We start from the raw sequence: 19,335 nt of genomic DNA on the forward strand, positions 1-19,335 counted from the left end.
AAATATCAAGAGAAATAACTATTTTATCTCCAAATATATTTTTTTTTCAAAAAAAAAATATCCTTTATAAAAAATGAAAATTAACAAAAAAAATCTTATTAAAAATTATCCCATTCCAAAATTATTTTAGAAAAATCTTATTAAAAATTATCTTACTATTTTTAAAAATTTGGGCACAAGAAATTTGTTCTAGAAAGTGGTCTGATTACGTAGTTAAACCATTATAAAAATAAACAACAATCTTTCAAAGTTCTAAATCAGATGGTAAATTATTATCTATAGTAAAGCTTTATATATCTCAGCCAACATTGATCAATATCTTTGTACCATTTTTGACAAAAAAAAAAAAAATCTCTTTAATTCATTGAGGAAAAGAAGGGTATTATCTTGTGAAGCTTTGAGGTTTATGATTTGTGTGATTTGTATAATGATTTATAACATGTCCCAAAACCCATTCCAAGAGCATAATGGTCATTTCACACCTTAAGCCCAAAGGCTTAAAGTGAAATTGATAAAAACATTCATCTTATAATTGAAAATTACCCAATTCCCAAATTTAACAAAAATTCTTAAATATTTAAATCTCAACTTTAATACTAACACATCAATCAAGCTACTTTTATCCAAACAAGTTCAAACTTAAACAATATCTAATAATAATTAAATTCTAATATTTAACAACGTTTAAAAAAAAAGTTTAAACAAATGTTCTAATAAAGCCAAAATCTCATCCTAATCGTCACTCCTCACTTGAACTGAGGGTACCCAAAAAAATTGTCAATGGGGAAATGACTTCAAAGCTCAATAAGAAATATTAATATAGTTTCATAAATCAAACATTTTCAATTATAATTACAAATAGAATATATAATATACATTCTTTTCCATAAAACTTTTGAGTTCAAACATATTTAAACATCCAAAACTTTTCTACCAAACATTTTATTGTTAGAAAACCATGAATCATACAGAATGATGATAAAAACTAATCATCATCTAGGTAAATAATAAAACTTTATTTCATAGATAGATAATAAAGTCTGATCTCATCCAAAAACAAAAACAATCTAGATGATAAATATGTCAGAATCTCATGCTAAATTAATAGGATAACAATATTAAAAGATATACCTTAATCCATTGAGATATTGTACTTGAGTCTTGTCTTCCATGTCTGGAACGAGTATTGTATCGAATCCTCATATCACTCACTAATGGGATATGAATAATGTACAAATTTTTCCTCCTTACTTAGATCGGGGACAATACTCCTTACTTAAAATAAGATAGCTTAATGTACGATGTTAATATGTAGGTGAAAAATTACCAAAATACCCAACATTCATATCTATATTAAAATAATTTCATATCAAATTCAAATTAAAAGTATTCCAAAATATTTGTGCTTTGGTTATCAAACAACAAATGATACTCAATTAAGTGAGACTTTACAAATGAGCGGTTAGTCTCAAATTGTTCTTTTTAAGGTGGATGAAGTAAAAAATCACTAGTGCTAATAACCTCCAATGAAACCTCTATAGGTTAGGGTCCAAATCAATTACATTGTGCACCAAAATGTAAAAGTCAACTATTATATTCCCCTAACAATGACTAAAAAATCAACTATTATATCACATTGATATAAGTCAAATCAACCAAAGTCAAACACTAGTATCATTTATTCAAAACTTACAAAAACGTAATACCTATAAATTTTTTGTTTTAAATAAGAGAAAAAAATATATATATTCTAACATATTTTTCATACAAAATTTGTTTGATCCATGCATAGAAACAAAAATAACATTTACACGTTTCAAAATAATATATATATATATATATATATATTATGAGAAAAATAATCTTGAAAAATCTACTCCTCACCTAACTTAACATAAAAGAAAAATAACTATTACTATTTATCTAAAATTAGAAGTTTTACAATCCTAAAATTTTTTAGATATTTAAATTAATATTTGTAATTATGAAAGAAAATTTAATTAATCTATTCCTTATTTGAGTAAAATTAATAAATTTCTAATTTATATAATTTTTTTTCAAATTGATTATAAGAACACATCACTAGTTTAATTAAACTATCATTTTATTTCACTTATTGAATTCTATTTTATTTATTACTTAATATACATTATTATTTTTATTATTAAACCAACTACTAACCTAATCTTGTATCCCCATTTTCAACACCTTAAATATATTATAAATATTTTCCTTATTCTCCCACTTTCTCTTTTTATTATAATAATGTTACATTCACATGCACAAGGTCCAATTTTTATTTTTTATTTTTTATTTTTCTTTTAGTTCTTCATGCATTCTTTGCTTTTAGCTATTGATTTCTCTACACATAGAGAGTTCCACAGTGACATGATATGAACTATAATTGATTGATATGGCGTAAGTAATAATGAATTAAAAAAAAATTAAAAAAAAAACCAATTTAGTTTGGATATATTTTTAACCTTTTTTTTTAACCAAATGCACAAAATATATATATATTCCGACCATCATGGTACACACGACCACAAAACCTATTATTATTATTATTGTTTTTACACTTTCATAAATCACATAACCCTATTTTTTTTTTTATTAATTTCATTATTTAGATCTATTCATTTAAAATTTTGATTTTTCCTTCTTTTTATTAATAAAACAACTTATATTCATAAATTTTCAATATTTTGAACTAAAAGAAAATTATTATTATTATTATTATTATTATTATTATTATTATATTTTTTTAGGGTTCAAAACTAATTAATCAATCTAAAATAATAATTTAAAGATTAAAATTTTATCCGAAAAATTTGTTCTTCAAACTCTAAACCTCAAAATGTTCAGTTCTAAGGTGCTCTATATTATTTGATTTTCTATTAATTGGGTTTTCTAAAAAGAGTAGACAAGAAAGAATTAATTATGAAATGACATTTCTACCTTTATTAAAAGTATTTAAATTACTACTTTACCCACAAAAATTAATTTGGGGTGTTACAAATTAGTTGAGTTATTATATCTTGGAGTGGGGACAAACTAAGAGATGTCTGGTGCATTGATTCTCAAGTTATCAAAAGGGTTTGAATATTCTTAAATAGAATGAGATTTTCATGTTTCATCCTAATTGTTCTTATTTTTGCTTCTCATTACTTGTAATTTTATTTACCATTTGAAATCCATGCTATAACACTTTATTTTTTAAAACTGTTTTCATAAAACAATAACCAACAATACTTCAAGTTTTTATAACAATCTTTTGTTTTTAAAAATAAAAAACTATTTTTAAATTGCATAGCCAAATAAGCTTTATAATTTCCAATATTTCAACTGAAAAATTGGTGAGATATTGGTACCCAAAAGGGTAGGGTAAAATAAATACCTAAAATAATCATGAACCTTCTAAAGAACAACTAAATTAGGATCATGGTGAGATATCAAGTGAAAGTATCATCTTTTGATGAACACATGGCTAAAAAATTAATGATTTTTTTCTTGGCCTTCCTTTTCAAAAACTAGGTCAACCTTGTTTGCTCAATCCAATGTGTTAGAGTTGGGTTAGAATGCCTAAATGAGTTGGCCCAACTCGACTCAATAAATAAGAGAAATAAAGAAAGGGGTTTTTGAGTGTTTTTAAACTAGGGAAAGTTGTGTTTTCATGGGCCAATATGGTAATAATATTGTTTTTGGAACCCAGGTTTGTGAAATGGGAAAAACATCTGTTAATGTGGAAACTTATATCAGTTTCATGCACTCTGAGCTGGCTGTGTTTTTTCTACCGAGCTTGCCCCTCCAGGTACCCATTCCTCTCATCTTTCTACACTCTGTCACGGAGGCGAAGCAGAGGTTCCCACAAGAAAACCCTAGCGTTCAGCTGTTCTTTCTTCCCTCTCTCTCATTTTTGCAGCCATTCCTCTCATCTGTCTTCACTCCGTCACCGAGGCGAAGCAGAGAATCTTGTATATTTTTCAACAATTTCTCTCATTTAATTTCTGAAGCCTTTAATCCCAAACTCCAATCTAGTTTTCTATCTTCAGCCCCTTCTCCTCTCAAAGTCCTAACCATTTGAACCCGATCATCCCAATTTCGTCACCCCTTCGGATCGAAGAGGGTGTGAAAATTTGCAAAATTTCACACATTTGAAAACCTGAATCGAAATTTTTGTTGCTTGTGGTAATTGTGAAGAACCTGAGTCGAGTTAAGAAGACGGCTTAAGGAGGGTACGTGTTGACTGAAAATCTGGTTTAGGAAAGCGAACCAGAATGGAAGCGACAACTCTGATATATTGGGTTCATGAAGAAGAATCTCGTGCTCTTCTCATTGGATCACATTTTTCTGTAACCTTCACATCAAATGTGAAGGTAATTAATTTGTATTTAGGGTTGTTTTTTTAATATTTTTTTTGTTTAAACTGGAGCAAAAGAGTGATTTTTGAGTGGTTGTTGTATTTGCAATTTTTCCTCCATTGGTGAGGGCATAGGTTGAGGCGAATGTCGATTTTGGATCGTATGAGCGGCTGTTCGATCTCAATATTTTTGTGTATTGGAGACTCATGAAATGGAAAAATGTTGTGGACATATTTAGAAATTGGGTGGAAAACTTGTGTATTTATTCAGATTTTTAGACTGATGGTAATAATTGATGAATATAATTAGGCAATATCATATATTGGCGATTAAAATGCATAAATTATGTGTTGGTTAGTAGAAATTGTTGGTAGTGTTTGTGAATTTGTAATGTTTGTTGGAATTTGTAGTGTACATCTTTTGTCAACAAAGACAGAATTGTTTCATCGCATCAGGTACTACCTTAATGCAAAACATGTACTACCTTAATGGGCTTGAGGTACTACATTAATGTACATCAGGTACTATCTTAGTGCATATTTGAGAAATGTTGTTGTTGTGTGACTTAAGACACAATTAGTTCATTTCATTACACATTGCAGCATGACATTGTTATGTTCTCATAGGTTACTCCATCGGTGGCGTATGTAATCATAACAAATTTCATGTACTACCTTAATGCACATAAGGTACTACCTTAATGGTCTTCAGGTACTACCTTAATGTACCTCAGGTACTACCTTAACGCACCTGCGAGAAATGTAACCATTTTGTGGCTTCAGATTTTTATTAGTTAATTTCATTACCTATTGCAGCATGACATTGTTATGTTCTCATAGGTTACTCCAACGGTACCTTATGTAATCATAAGAAATTTCAGATACTACCTTAATGCACATAAGGTACTACCTTAATGGTCTTCAGGTACTACCTTAATGTACCTCAGGTACTACCTTAACGCACCTCAAGTACTACCTTCACGTGCTGAGATGGGCTGTTGACCTGGATACCTGGAGGGGCAATTTCGGTAGAAAAAAAACAACCGGCTCAGAGTGCATGAAACTGATATAAGTTTCCATATTAACAAATGCTTTTCCCATTTCACAAACTTGGGTTCCAAAAACAATATTATTACCATATTGGCCCATGAAAACACAACTTTCCCTTTAAACTATTCAAAACAACCATTATTAAAAAAAAAGTTCACCTTGTGGGAATAATCTCACCCTCAAAAATCAGAAATAGAAGAATACATTTTTTTCTCTCTCTTTGAAAACAAAGAAAGAATACAATTATTCTTTATGAAAAAATAAGTATTTTCTCTTAATTTTTTTTTCATATGTTAGTCAGTGAAAAAATCAATCCGTACTTCTTGGGCATCTTAAAAGGAAACTTGAAAGCCTTATTTTACGTCATAATATTTTGTTCATTGTCACTTACTTTCTTATGAATGAACTACTCTTTTCTTAATATAAAAATAAAAATTTTAAAAAATGCATCATCAAAATTGAGGAAAATAATCTACTTTTTATAATGAAAATCCAATAAAAAAAATAATAAATTCAACCAATGAAGCTATGAATGCAACAAATTTCGAACAATCTTGACTCTAATAATCTTCATTTCCTAATATAGTTTATTAAGAAATAATTTTCCTATTGAAATTATCAATCACATTTTGCTATATTTTTTTTATTTAAGAATCAAAGTTTTTACCTTTTTTTATTTTTGGTTTAATCTTTTATTTTTCATGCATAGTCTTCCACAATTAATATGAGGTTTTTCAAATGCGGAATATAAACTTATTTTCTTGAACTTTTTGTTATCAAGAATGAAAGAGGAGTTGAAAATTTTTTTGACTTTTAATATTAGATTTGTAAAATAATTTTATTATGGCAACTCTATGGATAAAATATGTAAAATATTAATAATTTAATATTTTAAAATATTTTTTTTAAATGAGGTGTTTGATAAAATTTTAAAAATATTTTTTAAAATTATTGGAAAATCACTTTTAGAGTCTAGTGTTTATATGGAAAATACTTTTATAAGAATTTGAAAAAGTAATTTTAATAGTATTTTTTTTGACAATATATCACATAATAATGAACACATTTTTAACATTAATAAATTATCATAAAAGACATACAATTTAATTACAAAAACAAAATCTATACCATATATGAAAAAGTGAAGTATTTGTCTAATTTTTTTTTTTTTTTTTTATCGTAAAATGCCTTATCATCCGACCATATTCATTTGAATTCTTTGAAACAATATAATTCATTTAGATAATATTTAAAAATTAAATATTTAGATATTTAAGATAATAACATATATTCATTTTTTTAAATTAGATTATTTTAAGTTATAATTTAACTAATTTTATTAATATTTTAAAAATTAAATAATAATAAACCAGGTAATATTTAAAAATAAGATATTTACAAATTTTAAAATTTAAATAATAATAAATATCCATACTTTCAAATAAGATTGCATAGAAAGAAATTCAAGTTTATCTCTTTTCTATTCATTACAATCTTGACGTAAAGCATAATCTTAATATTTAACGGAAAAATAAAACTAACTCCAGCCAAAGTTATTTGATTTTGGTAAAGTTTCCAAAACAAAACTTCATACTTTCTATACCCACAAGCTCCATATTCATTGCTACACACTTCTCTTCGATTTTCTTTCATTCCAAACACCTCCAAGAAAGAAAATCTGGTGGAGAGATGACAGAAAGAAACTCCTGGAATTATAGAAACCCATGTTTGACCATGCACCAACCCTGGGCTTCACTGCTTGTTTATGGTATCAAGCGAATTGAGGGAAGGTCTTGGCCTGCTCCTATTAGAGGTAATCATATTAAACCCTACACTTTCTTTCAGTTATAAACCCTAAAACCATTTTTTTTTTTCCTTTTTGCGGAGAATAGTAGGAAAATAAAATAAGTAAAATAAGCGTTTAAGGTTTTTTGTGGGTTTGTAACCGAGAAAATTAAGTACAGACTCCGCTGAGTGTGATACAAGTTTCTGGTTAAGTTGTATTGAGGTTTTGATTTCTTGTTTCTTTGTTTGTTTTAGGAAGCCAAACTTGTTTTTCCATGTTTTCTTGGTGGTCAAATCAATAAATAATAGAGTATTAAGGAATAGAATGCTGAGAATTTTTGTTTTTCTTCTGTTCAGTTGGTTAAGACATTTAGGGTTGGAAAGTTATTTTGAAACTCTGATTTTGGTTTTTCTGTTATTTATTTGGGTTCATGATTATGGTCACTTTTTTGTTTTTGTTTTTGTTTTGTTTTGTTTGTTTGTATTTTTTTTTAATAATTTTCTACAGCATTTGGACTAATATTAATGTTCAAATACTAAATTTAATGATTCACTCTTCTGTAGATTTTTCAAAATTTTCAACCTAGTTTTACTTTCCAAACAGTTCTTCAAAATTAAATATCATCCCAAACAGCCATACATTCTGATTTCCAACGAATTGTTGAATAGAGAGACCTAGCTTTTGAAAAGGGGCTAAACTATGTTCATTTCAAATTTCCTTCAATTTGATTCAAATCACATGTCAATGCCGTATATGTATTGACTTTTCCTGATGAGAAAACACTAATTACAACCATGGTTAGTTAAGCTAGTTCTAGAATTTATTTTATCTTGATCAAGTTGAAGAAATTGATTGTCTCCTAATTGGGTTTGCAAGTTCATTATTATCTTTGATGTGACCAAAATGTGGAATGTGTGTGGCTTCTTTCTGTTACTTAGAGGCTTAGATCTTCCATTATTCTTCCTCTGCAATTTCACACTTTGCATTCAGATGGGATTTGCCCTCTGATTTGGGACCCTCGTCTAATGCATGGTGGGTGATTATACTGAGGTTCTTAGCTTGCACTGGAGAGGTTCTTTACCTGGAATGTTGAATACATTGGTAAAATTCTTCATTTAATGGTTTTCCTTGAAGTTGTTTGCCTTTTTGTCCTGTTCTCATGCTGCCTGTTTGAGATCCAACACCATCTTTTGTGAGCCATCTTTGGATATTGGTAAAATATCTGATACTGTGTGTATGTGTGTGATAAATGGTGCTATTGGGTTGTGACTTTCAGCCCGGGTAGAATTTGCAGCAGTCAAGAAACAGAAAATTGTCAATTTTCACATCAGCTACAACAGTTTTAAAAGACCTGTTCACTGAATCCTCATATGTGATGCATTAGATGCTAAAATATTTTTGATATTGCAAATATGGGTTAAAGAATTTGGTTAACTTGTAGGTTGCTGATAAATTAAAATTCTGTCTACGATATTTTAAAGGGTTCTCTAAATTTATGCTTTTATTAAAAACCTTGTTTAGCTCACGTGCACACATAAAAGTGACTTCACTTGCTTTTAGCTCAAGAACATTATCTCAAATGGTGTTTTGGCATTGAAGATTTTTAGTAAGGAACTGCATTCTCAGCTATTGGAGGGTCTTGAATCTTTGGACAAGTCAATGAATTCTGTTCTTGAATAATTTTATAAGCTAGATAAGCTAGGTAATAAAATTTTTATTAAAGGAACTAGATCTTGGGAAGCTAAAAATATGTGCTGACCCACAGCAATGACCTGCCACCAGAATATTGGAGTAACATTTTTTCATGGGATTAGATATAAGAAGACTCAAGAACTTTACTTAAGGTTTTTGATGTAGCGTGTAGACCTTTATGTGAATTTTTAGAAGAGATATTCTGCATTATGAATAGGAGTGAGTACTTCACATGATTGGGGTGAATCTTGATGATGTTTTGTGCAAGTTGAGAATCATTATTTAAAGAGTCTTGAGGTGTACCATACCTCCAGTGGAAATGATTTACTGCAGAATTTTGTGATGGATGTCTTGTGTTTGGTTAGTCTTCACTAGGGTTGAACTCTAAGGCCAGACGACCCATAACTCTATAAAGAAGCTTTGTAACATTTTAGGAGGGGTAGTTTGCTATTCTGTCCTAGGTTTCCATCACCATTTTTTTGGGTGTGATGTTGGTGGGGCGTAGATGGAATAGGGAATTGTTTTAGGCTTCTTCAAGCAACAAATAATTCCTGCTTTTGGGAAAAGGGGAAAGAAAATTATTGCTAAGGGAGGCATTGAGAAGAGTTGTTAATTTCTTATGATAGATTACCTTTGAGAAGTTTTGTTTAGTGGGAGCTATTGAAATTGCATAGCAATTCAAAGCTTTGGGCTTGAATCATTCTTTAATTTAACTTTACGTCTTTGGGCGAGGACTTCATGTTAGCATGGATTTTAGAATAATGTAATTGTGTTCGTTCTGGTTTGATTACCATTTGTTGCTAGCATCTATTAAACTCAAGGACGCATCAGGCATATGTTTGAAATTTCATGAAAATTGAAGCTTTTTTCTGCAGAGCATTTAAGACCCGAGTTGTTTGTTTAATCTAAGACATATATAACCATCTAAAACATAGAGATGAATTCATTGATTAAATCATGAAGTGCCTTTAATTTTTTAAACCTGAAAGTTTGAATTCTTGTGTATGTTCTCTGTTCTTGAAAAGAAGGTATGCTGAGTTATAGGATTTCTCTCTTTTGAAGGCCGACTTTGGATTCATGCTGCTAGTAAGGTTCCTGATGAAGCTACAGTTAAAGCGATGGAGGAGTTCTACAAGGAAATATATGCAGTGGATGGGATTTATGATCTCAAGTTCCCAGAAAATTATCCTGTTTCACGACTTCTAGGTATTTATACTTTTGTAACTCTGATATGGCTTGACTTTTCTTTTTTATTTTGTTTTATGCTTTATTTATTTATTTTTATTTTAACCTATTTTGGTAACATTGTCAAGACATTTCATGTATAGATTGGTAATTGTGACTAAACTCTGTGAGGCCTGCCTATTTCCTGCTTTGAATTGAATTTACAAGGACCTCTTTTGCTTGTTTTTTGGATAAGAAATTCTTCTCGAAAAAGAAAGGTTTATACCAAAAACAACTAAAAAAAAAAAAAAGAAATAAAAGAAAATGCAAAAGAAAAGAGAAGTTGACACATTTTTTTTTATAAAAATTTTTTGGCATATTTTTGTTTTCCTCTCAAATCACTATAATTATGGGAGCAAGCATACCAGTAAACCAGTTAACCATGATTTGGAATCTCAATTTATTATGTACTCCAATATGGTGTTACCATATTGGAATCTATGAAACAATGACATACAGGTGTTAACAGTCCAATTTAGATACCTAAAAACGATTGACATGTCTATGGGCACAGCATATAATATATGCATGAAAAAAAAGCTAAGAGGGGTTGCTGCTACATGCCTCGGAACTTTCCTTTGTAATAGAATTCTTAATATATAAATGCTCTAACAGATCTGAATTGTGTCATCTGCGAAATAGGTTGTGTTCAAGTGGTTGGCTGTTCTAAACGTGAAGAACTAGCATGCTGGAAGGAGGTATCTGAAGGGGTGGGCTACTGAACTTTTATTCCATTTCTCTTATCCATGAAACAATGAGATACTATTTCATATTTCCCAGCGCCGTCTGAGTAATTTAGAACATCTTTTCCACTACAGGTGAGGCTGGAGGCACTAACAGATTTTTGCTGGCTTTGTGAACAGCCGCAGGTATCTATTTTCATACTGATATGCATTTACTATAAATTCCAGAATTACACTTAGTAGCTTACTGTTCTACTTAAGCATTTCTGAAGATGTGGATTGAATTAATTCTTCTCCAATCAATGTAGAAATTATTAGTTCCATTTGAGATGCGAGGCAACCAAGGTGTCTATGACTTGGAAAGGAAGGTAAATATAGAGCAAAGAACTAAAGCCTTTCTCTTTGTCACACATGCATGTGAACTTTGGACTAACTTGTGTAACTGTGTAACACCCCCACACAGATATATGAGGCTGCAGTTAGAGGTCTTGCTCCTGTTGAAAGTCCACTGCCTATAAAGTTCCCGCTTCCAAATCCACGCAATCCTTTTTCCTTGAAGCCAGGATCTATTTTTGCACGATTTCCTGAATCTAAAGCAACTGAAATGGAGAAATCGTCAACTCTCAGTTCAGCCATAGCTGGTGCACAAGCAGCAGCTACGCAATTCTCAAAGAAGGACCAGAGTTCCCACAATGATGCCATCCAGAATAGAAATATAATTAATGCCAAGAGAATAGGTCAATTTGAGAGTAAATCTTGGGAGAACAATAAATCACCAGCTGGAAACTTTAATAAAGGATCTAATAGAGGGACTCAGTTATTTGTTAAACAAGGGCAAAGCAGTTACTCTGAGCATGATGGAAGAATCAGTAGTCACAACCAGCTTCCTCGTGCAGGTTCAAATCAGCATCTGAGGCCTCCTTCTAAGGTATGCAAATCCTGGACTATTACTGTTGGAATTGATTTATGTTCTTCCTTAGAAAGATGAGCTCATTTGATGAACTATGTTGTTTGGACATTTTAATTGTCACTAAATGAAAAATTAATATTATCTTAGAAACATTTGAACCTTAACATGGCTATCCATAAAATAAATCACATCTGAAGCAATTTAGCGAACTCATATCTCATTACAATATCCTACGTTTCATCTGATTCAGTTACAAATCTGTTTTAAGACTGATTCAGATCTAATACTATCAGATACTAGGTCCAAATCTAAGCTTCCTTCATGGCGACATTACCAGTTTTTTTCTGTTAAATGGAACAATTTTAAAGTATGACATATGTACCCAATGGATTGTCAGACAGAAAAGGAACTGATTTATGGTCCATGTTGAGCAACCATGGGTTTCACGTTGGTCATTGTGTCTTAGTTGCACACTTGTTTTTTTTATTCAGCTGTCTCCTTGTGTCCTGAGATCCAGTGAAATAGATGGATCTGATGCTTATAAATAAACTTCAAGTCTCTTCTGGAGGTTGACTACCATGGTCACTCATTTCCCCATTAAAATAAAAGTATACATCATTATAAAATTTGGTCCATGCCCTTGAGGACTTGAGTGGTAAGAGGTTGGGGTGGCATGAGGGAGGTTCCATGTTCATTTCCAGGTAACATGAGGAAAGAAAACAAGAAAAGAAGGTTATCTACACTCACATATATAATATTTGGTCCTTCTTGTGAAGACAAATCTAGTGTCCCAAGTGAGGTTGTATACTTTCAAAACTTGTGGGCTGCAATATGTTACCTTGGGAAGTGGCTTTCTCAGAACATGTGAATTACTCTTATGTGCAATGGACATGGTTGCTTGTTAAAACCAAAAAGTTTGTCTTAAAATGGAAGGAAAATGATGCCTCATTTTTTTTTTCTTTTGTGGTGTGTGTGTGGTTGCTGGGCAGTGGAAAGCCCATGCACACGGTTGTGCTGCTGTATATGACACTGCATTTGTAGGCCTGGCGCATGGCCTTCATTTCATTTGCTTGTGTGGCCTGAGTATAGGCTGGCTACATAGGTCTTATCTCATATTGTACTATGCATTATTTAGACAACAATATAATGATGAATATGCTGATGGTGCTGATTGTTGCATAAGATTGTGACAACAAAATGTCTCACTCAAAACTATTTTTCTTCTCCTGATTAATTATATTTTTAGTTGAAACAAATAAGAGGAACTTTTTTTGATAGGAGGGAAGCATAAGAACATTATCATAAATGCTTCACTCACAACCATTTCCACTCTTCTGATTATGTTTTCTGTCAAAGCATAGTTTACTCTGGTAATTCATATCCTGATATCAAATTGCTGGATTATACTATCTATTTTGGATCATGCTAATTCCATCCATAAATTTTCAGATTTTTACTGATGCGATGAGAGAGCTGAGGCTATCATGATCCTTCATTATCGGGGAGGACCTTGTATATTGAACAATAATACATAGAGCATCGATCTTTATAATTGCACATGAAGATATAAGTGCAGCTCCATGGTTTCTCTTCCTTCCCTTTTAGTTTCTTGTATTAATAGGTCTTTAGTTCTTTCATGGTTCTAGAGCTCTTGTATGATTCTGGTCTCTAGTCTTCCATTTTCTTTTAGTTCTTGTATTAAATCCTGGTTCTAGATCTTTGTATTATTTAGTTGTATTTGTTGCCACTAAAATAATGAATTCAAATTCTCAAGTAGATCAGTGTATTTTATGAAAATATACCAAGGATTTTTTATGGTTCAGGTTGAATCTGAAGTCTTCATGATTTCAGAATTTCATCTCATTTTATATGTGCCAATTATTTGCTTCTTACCAATCCATCATACATATGAAACGAGAAAGGGGCAGAGCCCAACTCTATAAATGCAATGGATGAACTCAAGAGACCTAAACTCCCCAATTCACCGCTAGAAATGATATCAATTGAAAATTGAAGGATTTTTTTTAATGATATCAATTGAGAATTGTCTTTAAATTGTAAAACTTAAAATCAATCAAAACAACAAAACTAGTTTCTTCTTAAATAATCCCTTAATGCCATATCCTTACCTTCTCAAGAGACTGATGGTTTTGAATCTCTAATTTGGACATGTATAGTGAAGTTTTCCAGGAATTTAAAGCTTCTTTGGGCAATTGGTGCCATAATGTATGTCAGTTTCCAGTGTCGGTGTGTTTGGCTTATGGGAAATGGATTTGGACGATGAGGTACCGTTAGTAGATTTGACATGCATTAGTATTTACATTGGAAGTGAAGCCAATAAACTAGTGGATGCTTTACCCAAATTCTATCATAATTTATAGTTTTATTATTTATGATACAAAGGCTTCTTAAAGGTACTAACCAGAAGTTAGAATTGTTGGTTTGATATTGAAAGGATTGTATTTCTTGGATCATGTTCTACCGCAAGGGCGGGAAAAAAAAAGGAAAGATATTAGAAAATGCATGTTACAGTGATTTTAGAAAATAATTAGGAAATTTTCTGCTCCTAAAGAACTTTTCATGCCAACAAATTTTGGTATTTGAAACCAATGTTTTTTTTTTTTTTTTAAAAAAATTTTTAAAGCATTCTTCGAAAGTTTGAAGAAAAATACAAGGGAAATAAAATGGAGAGAAAAAATAGAAAGAAGAAAAAAAAAAGATTTAAAATTAATAAATTATTTTGATATGTTACTTCAATTTTTTTTTTATTTAGCTCCTCTATATAAAGATTAAATAATTTAAAATTTCTTAATAATTTTAATTACAGTTGACTTTCTTTCCTATTTTTTTTGTAACAAAACCAAACATGAGAAAACCATTTTTTTCTTTTTTAGCATTTATTTATTTTTCTTTTCTAGTACTTTTTGGAGCTTGACATAGCTTAAAAAAAGGAAAATCTAGGGAGTCTAGAGGGAAAAATAAATAAACTGGTTTCAATTCACTAGAGTTTGAAATACTTGAAATTTATAAAAGGAAAGTGTTTAAAGGATTTTAATGAAGTTTTTGAACTTTCAAATTTCATTAAATTTAAGTGGAATTTTGGAATTGACTAAAGCAAATTTTATTGACACCCATAAATTATTAACTATATTTCATTCATTCCATTTTCTTGCTTAGATCAAAGAAGTTGCTTATAATGAGAGTCTATGATTATTTTTTCCTCCTTATAAAACCACACTATCATCTTCTTCCAAAACGTGATCATAATCCCTCATCCTCATTGCAATAAAAAGATTTTTTTTTTTTTTCTAAACCCAACCATTGTTTATGAATTAAACAAGTGTTAATTAAAGTTTATGAGAAAAAAATGAATATAAAATGCACCTTCATTCATGCTCAATCCATGTCTAGAAAATAATCGACTGATACCTACTTTAAGTAAAAGAAGCTACAAGCTTCTTTTCTCCATACAAAACAATACAACAACCATTTGCTTTTTGATGAGGTATCATGGGGTTCATCAATCAAAATAGAAAAAATACAGCTTCTAGATCTTTAATAATAGCAATATTGGTGGTTTTAGTTGTAGCCGTTGTGGCAATTAATGTCTTTATGAATCTTACTTAGGTGTCAATTTAAGATTTTCAAGTGAATTTGTCAAAAATTTAAGAAAGTTTCATTGTTTGTTAGAATCTTCATATTTATTATGACCATGAAATATAATCATTGTTGCAAAAAAATTAAATTTAATGAATGAATATATTCAAAATAATTTGATATTCATTTCAAGTTTGGTTTGATTGTACGATTTAAAAAATGTGTTTCTAGATGTTGCTTTTGTTTTAATAAAACTTCATATTTACTTTAAGTATGGTTGTGAGCATTATAAGGACATCTAATATGAATATAAGAATTTGTTTGATAGTGATTCTAGGGAGTGCTTCAAGCCTTTCAAACACTAAAAAATGTTTACCTTTCATGCATTAGAAATATTAGAAATACTTTCTAAAATCATTATCAAATGTAATTTAAATTTTTCTTTCTTCTTTTAATATGAAAACTCTTCACCAATAAAAAAGTACTACTTAGCTTACTGCTTCTACGTCAATAAAGGAGTAACTAACTACTTATAATCTAATATCTTGTTTTAAAAAACAATAATATAAACAAATTGCAATATCTCTCGATCATATTTATCAAACGAAAATGTAGTGTTAAATCATTATGATATTTCCCAAAATTTAATTTCTTAAAATAAAGTTATTTTCTTGAGATTGACGAGAAAACTTTTTGCAAATATAATCTTTAAATATGGTCTCTGACATTAGGATTATAATTAAAAATCTAATTTTGTAACTCATGATATGTAGGAAGCTGTACTAAGTTAGGCCTTGTTTGGTAATTGTTTTTAAAAATAATTTTTGAAAACTGTTCTTTAATGTTTTGTCGAACGAAAGTTCAGAAATCTAAAATATTTTTAACTTGTTTTATATTTTTTTAAATATGTTTCAAAATAACTTTTATATTTAATGATTTATTTTTAATCATTCTTTGTATTTTTGTAATTATTTTGTAAACTAGCCCTAAAAAATAAATGGAAATAATTTAAAAAATGTTATATGAAAATACCCTATTTTCTATTTTTAAGAATAAAAAACTATTTTCTATTTTTTGGTTGTCAAATATGTTTTCATGATTTTTTGTTCTAGAGAATAGAAAACTATTCCAATCTAGAACAAAAAATTATTCCAAAAAACCATTTACCATACAAGACCTTAATTTCTATTTGACTTTGTTTTAAATCATCATTATTTTCTTTTGAACGGGTGGTAATTCAAACTTTAACTAGTTTTCATTTAAAATATTTCTCTACAATTATTCCAAACTTTAATTTATAAACAATTAATGTTATTGTTAAGCCTCGAAATTTAATAGTACCAAAAAAGTAACTTATTATACTAACTTATCTCCATAAGCATTCAACATTCACCATAATAGATGACATATAATACGTGATAATGTGTTCCAAATAATGAAATATTTTCATCATAAAAGCACTTTGTTGTTCCCTTCTCATGCAATTTGCATATATGAGTAAACTTTACAAAAGTTACAAATAATGAGTTAGTAAAAATTTTATTAATCATTTAAGGAATAGATTTTACTAAAAAAATCCAATAATAAATTTTTGTAATAGATGTAGTGAGATTTGAAAACATGTGTTCTGTTGCATTTAACAACTCCTAAGCCATGATAGGACATAAATTCAAAATGTCGAGTTCCCTGCTGTGTCCTAAGCCATGATTACAAGCCATAAGACAATAAAATGAAGAGTTGAATAGGGAGAATGACTTATACTCCTGTTTAAGGCTCAAACGAACCACCATTTTTGTCTTTTCATGACCACATTAACAAGAAGTTAAATTGCAACAGGAAGATTCCCCACCTATTGCTGAAGAGGAGAAATACATTTGAAACGGAACTTTAAAGCCAGAGAGAGAGAGAGAGAGAGAGAGAGAGAGAGAGAGAGAGAGGACCATTGGAATTACAGCTTGATGAGTTGAAAGAGAGAATTGGTGCAAATCGTTCCAGGAATATTTAATAGTCCCTTCATGGAAGATCTCATAAATTTTGAGATTTTAGCCATTTAAATTTTATTTATTGTGAAGTATTTCAAATTTCTAATTGGAACATATTTCTTTGTGTAAAAGGACTATTATATAAAATATTTTTTAAGTTTATATATGATTGTATTTAGATTGTTGTACCAATGGAAACTTTAATGCAAACAATTGTTACTTGAAGAACACAAAGATAAAACAATTCACATAGAGGTATATTTGAGGTTTTAACATGGTTTTTCACATTGAACTAGCATCAAAACACAGGTTATTAGACTTGGAATGACGACAAAATTTGAGGTTGAGAAGTTTGACAAAAGATATGATTTCATTTTATGACGCGTTAAGATGTGTGCCTTATTGGTTCGGTAGGGGTTGTCTAAAGCATTGAAAGGTAGAGAGATGTCTCTACCAACAATGATGTTTGACAAAGAAAAGGATGGACTTATGGAGAACATACATAGTGATGTTATGTTGTACTTAGGTAATGAGGTACTTTGTGAGGTTGTAGAAGAGGATACGATTGCCAAGTTATGGTTGAAGTTAGAAAGTTTGTATATGACAGTCTCTTACAAATCGCTTCTATTTGAAGAAGCGGTGGTTCACTCTCCAAATGAAAGAAGGTACATCCATTAAAGATCACCTTGACGAGTTTAATAAAATTGCAATAATTTTGAGAATAAGGCTGCTTTTATTTTGATGAAAGGAAAGAAAATTAATGGTCTTTATATATTACAAGGTAGCATGGTTACAGGTGCACAATTGTACTTACAACAAAATCAATTTTAGAGACCATTAGATTATGGCATATGCGGCTTGGGCATATAAGTGAGAGATGGTTGACAATCTTGAGCAAACAAGGTTTGCTTGATGGATAGAAAATAGGAGAATCGGAATTTTGTGAGCATTGTGTGTTTGTTCAAGTGTTCACATGATTAATGGTACTTTGGATTACATCCATTAAGATCTTTGGGGCCCTTCTAAGGTTGTATCACATGGTGATAGAAGATATATATTGATCATTATTGATGATTACTCTAGAAAGGTCTAGGTGTATATCTTGAAACATAAGAATGATGTCTTTGAGAAGTTCAAGCAATGAAAAACTATGATTGAGAAGCACATGGGAAAATAGATTAAGCACTTGAGAACTAACAATGACATGGAATTTTGTGGGAAAATTTTCATTGAGTTTTACAAGAATGAAGGTATTGTGAGACATTGACATATGCCACAACAAAATGGTATTGCAAAACGGATGAATAGAACTCTCTAAGAGAGAGCATGATGCATGCTTTCAAGTGCAAGGTTGTCAAATGAACTTTTAAACCGAAGCAATAAATTTAGCTTGTTATCTTATGAATAGATTTTTTTCAATTCCTATCAATTATAGGACTCCTAAAGAGGTATGGTCTTGTTCCTCTTCTAGTTATGCTAATTTAGGATTTTTTTTTTTATTATCTTGCTTATGCTCATGTGAATGAAGGTAAGTTGGAACCAAGGTCCATGAAGTGCATATTTTTAGAAGATGCAGATGGAGTGAAAGAGTATAGGTTATGGTGCCCAAATTCAAAATTCTCCAAATTTATTATTAGTATAGAGATGTGACTTTTAATGAGTTTGAAATTTTGACTCCTAGAAAGGAGCAATTTGATGCAGAAAACAACCTAAGTGCAAGAGAAAAGGTGGAGTTTGCGCCTAAAGTTTCGGGAACTATAGAAAGAACAATTTTAATAAAGCCCAAGGAGGAAGAGGTACTATAACATCTTGATAATAAAGAAAATGCACCATAAGAGCAACATTATTGTTTGGCTAGAGATAGAACGAGGTAGTAGATTAAACCACCTTAGAGGTATACTTATGCAGATTTGGTTTCTTATACACTTAGTGTGACAAAATGCATTGAAAATGAGGAACTTTGTACTTATCATGAAGTTATCACTAATTGAGAGTCTACACAGTGGATTGTTGCTATGAATGAGGAGATTGAATCTTTTCAAAAGAACTAT

General features: G+C 30.1%; 1 protein-coding gene across 1 annotated transcript; it reads left to right on the forward strand.

Annotated features, from left to right (window-relative positions):
- The first annotated feature begins 6,980 nt into the window (after positions 1–6,980).
- On the forward strand, positions 6,981–13,534 carry LOC117929722. Its single transcript, XM_034850108.1, has 7 exons — positions 6,981–7,223; positions 9,951–10,094; positions 10,755–10,822; positions 10,931–10,981; positions 11,104–11,163; positions 11,259–11,723; positions 13,155–13,534. The coding sequence occupies exons 1-7, from the start codon at positions 7,100–7,102 to the stop codon at positions 13,191–13,193; spliced, it is 951 nt and encodes a 316-aa protein (XP_034705999.1). The 5' UTR covers positions 6,981–7,099; the 3' UTR covers positions 13,194–13,534.
- The last annotated feature ends 5,801 nt before the right edge of the window (positions 13,535–19,335 follow it).

This window comes from Vitis riparia, chromosome 14 (assembly GCF_004353265.1).
Source record: "Vitis riparia cultivar Riparia Gloire de Montpellier isolate 1030 chromosome 14, EGFV_Vit.rip_1.0, whole genome shotgun sequence".
In the NCBI taxonomy this organism is placed as follows: Eukaryota; Viridiplantae; Streptophyta; class Magnoliopsida; order Vitales; family Vitaceae; genus Vitis; species Vitis riparia.